Below are 6,000 nucleotides of genomic sequence, written 5' to 3'. Positions count from 1 at the left end.
GAGGACTGAGACTCAAACCTGCCTGAGACCCATTCCTACAAATATAACTGGAACCACAAGATAAAAAGATTTGTAAAGCATAGAAAAGATTAGTATTTCCTGATTGTCTACTATATTCTAGGTTCTGTGCTAGGCATTCCACATATGATCTCATTTAATATTTTTCTTAAATTTAATTTTAAATTTTTATTAAAATAATGTACATTTTATTAACATCAAAAAGACTGGGTGGTAAATAGTTGGGAGTTTGCTTTAAAAAACACTCTTCCTAGGACACAAAGAAATGGAAAAGCATTCCATGTTTATGAATTGGAAAAATAAACATTGTTAAAATGTCTGTACTACTTAAAGCAATCTGCACGTTTAATGCAATCCCTATCAAAATATCACTTTTCACAGAGCTAGAACAAATATTCCTAAAACTTGTATGAAACCACAAAAGGACCCTAATAGCCAAAGCAATTCTGAAAAAGAAAAACAGAACTAGAGGCATCCAGCTATATTACAAAAAAGCTATATTACAAATTACCGGATTTCAAGCTATGTTACAAAGCTGTAGTCATAAGACAGTATGGTACCGGCACAAAAACAGACACACAGATCAATGGAACAGAATAGAAAACCCAGAAATGGACCTACAACTTTATGGCTAGTTAATCTTCAACAAAGTAGGAAAGACATGAATAGACACTTTTCCAAAGACGACATCCAGATGGCTAACAGACATACGAAAAAATGCTCAACATCACTCATCATCAGTGAACAGGGTCGGTGGGGATGTGGAGAAAGGGGAGCCCTTTGTGCACTGTTGGTGGGAATGCAAATGGGCTCAGCCACTCTGGAAAACAGCCGCACTACTAGGTATTTATCCAAAGGATTCAAAAATGCTGATTCTAAGGGGCACATGCACCCCAATGTTTATAGCAGTGCTATCAACAATAGCCAAATTATGGAAAGAACCCAAATGTCCACCAACAAATGGATAAAGAAGATGTGGTGTATATACACAATGGACTATTACTTGAAGATCCAAAAGAATGAAATCTTGCCATTTATGGGGTGCCTGGGTGGCTCAGTCGGTTAAGCGTCCAACTTCGGCTCAGGTCATGATCTTGGTTCGTGGGTTCGAGCCCCGCGTCGGGCTCTGTGCTGACAGCTCAGAGCCTGGAGCTGCTTCAGATTCTGTGTCTCCCTCTCTCTCTCCCCCTCCCCTGCTCGTGCTGTCTCTGTCTCTCTCTCTCTCAAAAAAAAAAAACATTAAAATTTTTAGAAGTTTTGTCATTTGTAACAATGTGGATGGAACTAGAATGTATTATGCTAAGTGAAATAAGTCAGTCAGGGAAAGAAAATATCATAAGACTTTACTCCATATGTGGAATTTAAGAAACAAACAGATGAACACATGGGAAGGGGGGGAAGAGGAGGGAGGAGAACAAACCGTGAGAGACTCTTAACAGTAGAGAACAAACTAAGGTTTGGTAGAGGAAGGTGGGGGAAATGGGCTAAATGGGTGATGGGTGTTAAGAAGGGCATTTGTTGGGATGAGCCCTGGGTGTTACATGTAAGTGATCAATCACTGAATTCTACTCCTGAAACCAACACTGTACTGTACGTTAACTGAAATTAAATTTAAAAAATAAAATAAAAATAGTGTTAGAATACTTCCAAAACAAAATTAAAAAGAAAAAAAACCACTCTTCCTTTAAAAGGAATATCCTTTGTATATTTTTCATAATAAAAAAAAAACAAAGCCAGTTACATAATGACCAGGTTTATATTAAAAACAGTAGTTCTCTACTTCGTCCTTCCTTATTCCCAACTCCCTCTCCTTAGCCCAATAATCCTTAATCTTCTACATTGTTTCTCCTAGAATTTACTTTCTTATGTCTAGATAAGATGCATATCCTGTTATTTCTTGATTTTTTTTCTTTCAGTTTTAGATGTTGTCTAGTGACTTCCTGCTACAGCAGATTAAGATTTAGCTCTCCTATATCCCTCCTTTCACATACTTTTTCCTTCCCTTCGAATACATTTATATCACAGTTTTTGGTTAAATCAATATTGAGGGCTAAAATTATTTTAAATATACGAATATTGTTTATAGCTAAGTCATATAGTATATTATTATCATTGAATTTCTTCTCTGCTATAGCCCATTGTTTGCACCAGACTTAACAGCTGCATTTTGTTGTTGTTTTCTTGGTTCTGTGCTTTTATTACTAATCCATCCCCAGATTTTCTTTCTACCAAATTCTTGGAGGGGATAACCAATCTGGGATTAGTCTCAATTAAATTCTTGGCTAGAGGTTTATCAGACCACTTAAGTAGCCTGAATTTGGGCCACAAACTGGTGAGAACTGACCTATATGATTCAACTGCAGTTTCTCCCCTCTCTACTCTTGCCAAATTTTGAAACAGTCCATTTTACCTTGAAGGTAGTATGGAAGTTTATTTGTAATTTACCTTAAACTGAACATAGAGCCCTTCGGAATCTTAGAATTCTGGTAGGGAGGAGAATCTGTTATTAGACTTCCCACCTTGGAAGAGCCTTGGACTTTGCTCTCTGTTCCCATCCTCCAAAATGCTGTGAAAATCAATGTCTGCACCACCTATTTTCACAAATGTTCTCAGGATAACAGTATACCACTTGCCTTTCTAGGCTCCTGCCTTCACTCCAGGACTTGCTTGGGATAGTCTTACCTTTTTTTAAGTGTTTTAAAGATGATTAAAAATTATATTTTGGGGCGCCTGGGTGGCTCAGTTGGTTAAGTGCCTGACTTTTGATTTTGGATCAGGTCATGACCTCATGGTCGTGAGACTGAGCCCTGTGTTGGGTTCTGTGCTAACATCTGGGGAGCCTGCGTGGGATTCTCTCCCTCCATCTCTCTCTGTTTCTCCTCTGTTTGCACTCTCTCTCTAAAGATAAATAAGTAAACATTTCAAAAAATTATATTTTGTCCAGAAGTTTTAGTTATTTCCAGCAGTCTGATATCTACCCAGTCATATTCTTGGAAATGGAAACATGTATCACTTTTCTTTTTTAATTTTTTTTTGTTATTATTTAATTTTGAGAGAAAGAAGCAGAGTGCAAGAGGGAGGGGGCAGACAAAGAGGGAGACACAGAATCTGAAGCAGACTCCAAGATATGAGCTGTCAGCACAGAGCCCAAAGTGGGGCTCAAACCCACAAACCATGAGATCATGACCTGAGCCAAAGTCAGAAGCTTAGCCGACTGAGCCACTCAGGTGCAACATATACGACTTTTCTAAGTCTCAATTTACTCATCTGAGAAATGAGGATGATAGTGGTATCTACCTCATATATTTGAGTAATAAATGAGATTATTAGTGTAAAGCTCTTAACACTGTGTCTGGCCCTTCAATTAATGTTTACTTTTTTTTTTTTTTTTGATAAATGGTATTCTTAGAGTCTGAACATGAATGCTTTATCTTCTTGTATTTTTACAGGTATATGAGGCACTAATGCCGGGGATGAAGATGTGAAGCATATGAGGTCTTAGTAAGTTGTATATTTATTAAGAAATTTAGTTCTTTTCATTTGAAACGTTTCCATTTCAAATGAAAACCAAGTGATGACACAACATTAGTAGCCTAGATCTTAACTGAGAAAAGGAGATTTATTGCAGTGAAATCCTTAATGTGTACATTTCTTGAGATAATAGAGTCTGACAATATCCCCTCGCCCCCTTAATCAGATAGGACTCTAAACATGTATAACATGGATGCTTTCTCTTACAGCAAACTAGGCTACGTTCAGGTTTTTTTTTTTTTCTTTTTTACCAATTTTTTATTGCAACAGAAACTTGAATTGCATGAGTGGGGTCCTTTCAAAGTCCACAGATATGTTCATTCTAAGAAGTTGCTCTTCTCTTTAAAAAAAATTTCCACTCACTGCAAAGTAGCCCTTGCACAGAATCAACTCTCTCTCTGGTGGCGGCCCTGACCGTTGGGCTGTCTCAGGGACACTTCTTTAGGAGGTGTATCGTGATGTTCTTCACAGCCAGCATGGTCTCTGTACAGGTCGGTTTGATGAGCATCTCTGGGAGTAAAAATCCAAAATGTCCAGTATCACGAAGTTCAAAAGCAAATGTGTAAGGTATTCCATTTTTGTAGGCCCAATCCATTGAGCTACCAGAGCTCACATCTAAAAGTTAAAAAAAAATGAGCCTCACTAAAGAGTCTGCATAATTTTCAAAGTTTATATGTAGTACTTGCTTACTAAGCTATCCTAAATCCTTGCAATTAAATACTGTTTCAACAAGAATGACTTAACAGTGGCTCCTTGCATTGGGCTCCTGCAACTACCTACCTACCTGCTATCATCTTTGAGGATCGCGCCTAAGTAGTAATGCTTTCCTAGTGTGATGATCTCAAGATTTCTCAGCCTCGATTCCAGTAACAGTTATCTCCACCCGTAAACAAACTGATCCCTGGCTCGGTTTCTTTGCTTTCACTCCTTGAGAGGGAGCTGGAGAAAGTCTTTGCTGGAAAATCCCAGTGCTGTTCCAGGCTCTTTTTTCCAGACCTTCACTTAACAAACTTTCTCTTGCTCTGTGGTCCTGCCCTCGCTTTACCACTGTCCCCAGGCCCCCAGCTGTAACCAGCCCGCCACCTCCCCCACTGACACCACCTCCCCTGGCCCTCCTCCCACGGCTCAGAGCAGGGGAGCGAGCTTGTTTCTCACAGGTGCCATCTTGATTCTACTCCTCACTGTCTTCTCTGGTAGCGAGCGAGTCCTTTCCCCGGGACCTTGTTGCATCAACTAAACCACCCTCTCTTGCATCTGCACTGACCACAGTATTCCAGCGCCGCCTTCCTGCAGCCCCTCCTTCCGGGCTATGCACCATCCGCTTTCCCTTCATCCTTCTGCTTTAGGTTGCAAGGAGAATCTATACACACTGCGTCTGTCTCCTCAACCGCTGTCCGTCTGCTTCTTGCCTCTACTGGTCCGTGAAACCCCAGCTCTTGAAGGTCACCAAGGACAGCAGGCCCAATCTCTTTTCCCGTTTTGTTTCCCTCCCCACCCCCTCAGATGCCACTTGCAACCTCTCAGCAGCATTTAGCAGAGCTGATAATCCACTGGCAACTCTCTCCTTCTGGCTCCTGTGACCTCACAGGCTCCAACTTGTCAGCACAGAGTTGAGAGTGCAGGCATCAGAGGCGGACTGAGGGCTCAGGCCGCACGTATCCCACCACCTACGTGACTCGTCTGAACCCTAATCTCCTCTTTAGAGAAAGATTATAATACCTACTGCATAGTGTTGTTGTGGAAATTAAATGAAATAACGTGCTAGGAGACATAAGCCCCTATTATTTTGCATCTTTACACCCCAAAGAGCCTAGTGTATAGTTTTTAGCATAACAGGCTCTTAATTGTTTAATAAATAAATTTTTAATAGAAGAATCTTTATAGCTTTTTTCTTGAAATCAATATGATCCAGACCGACCTAACACGATTACTATCAAAAAAATTTTCAGAGCATGTTCATCTGCTCAAATAATACCACTTTTTATACTGCTTCTGTCAGGACAAGTTAGAGATAGATTATTAAGTGAAGGCAATTAAATGACTTCGCTGTTTCTCAGACTCCCTTGCTTTGGTTAAGGACAGAAGGTAGGCTGTGGCTTCATTGTCTCTCTGGATTAGAGTACACTGAGACTGCAAATAGTAGTCATAGAACTAGCCAAAGTCAGAATCAACATGTGCCAAGAGTTACGTCATAGTGATGGGACAGCCTCATTTCTATGGTAACAGATTGTTCTTGGTAAATATAATACCATGACTGTGCCTTGATACCAACCTGAAAAGGTAAAGTGTAAGATTTTTAAATATTAACGTTGAAAACTAACTTGTTATAGTGGTGATAATTAGGAATATGACTTTTAAAAAATACTATCTTTCCTCTTTCAGCATGGCCGTACTGAAAAACAGTTCTAAAGAGGTCAGCATGAGACCAATGATCATAGTCTTTGCAAAAAA

At 39.7% G+C, this 6,000-nt stretch overlaps 1 protein-coding gene across 1 annotated transcript in view; it reads right to left on the bottom strand.

Annotated features, from left to right (window-relative positions):
* Window positions 1–3,794: 3,794 nt before the first annotated feature.
* The window catches only part of CPA6 (carboxypeptidase A6), a 316,507-nt gene continuing 314,301 nt past the window's right edge, over window positions 3,795–6,000 (bottom strand). The window contains exon 11 of the mRNA XM_077751832.1: window positions 3,795–4,164. Within this exon, the coding sequence (XP_077607958.1) occupies window positions 3,977–4,164 (188 nt within the window). The 3' untranslated portion in view covers window positions 3,795–3,976. The remainder of the gene's footprint in view (window positions 4,165–6,000) is intronic.

The sequence above is a fragment of the Crocuta crocuta genome, unplaced genomic scaffold (genome assembly GCF_008692635.1).
Source record: "Crocuta crocuta isolate KB4526 unplaced genomic scaffold, BGI_CrCroc_1.0 scaffold20, whole genome shotgun sequence".
Lineage (NCBI taxonomy): Eukaryota > Metazoa > Chordata > Mammalia > Carnivora > Hyaenidae > Crocuta > Crocuta crocuta.
The sequence above is the reverse complement of the archived record's forward strand: the minus strand, read 5'-3'. Positions and strand labels throughout refer to the sequence as shown.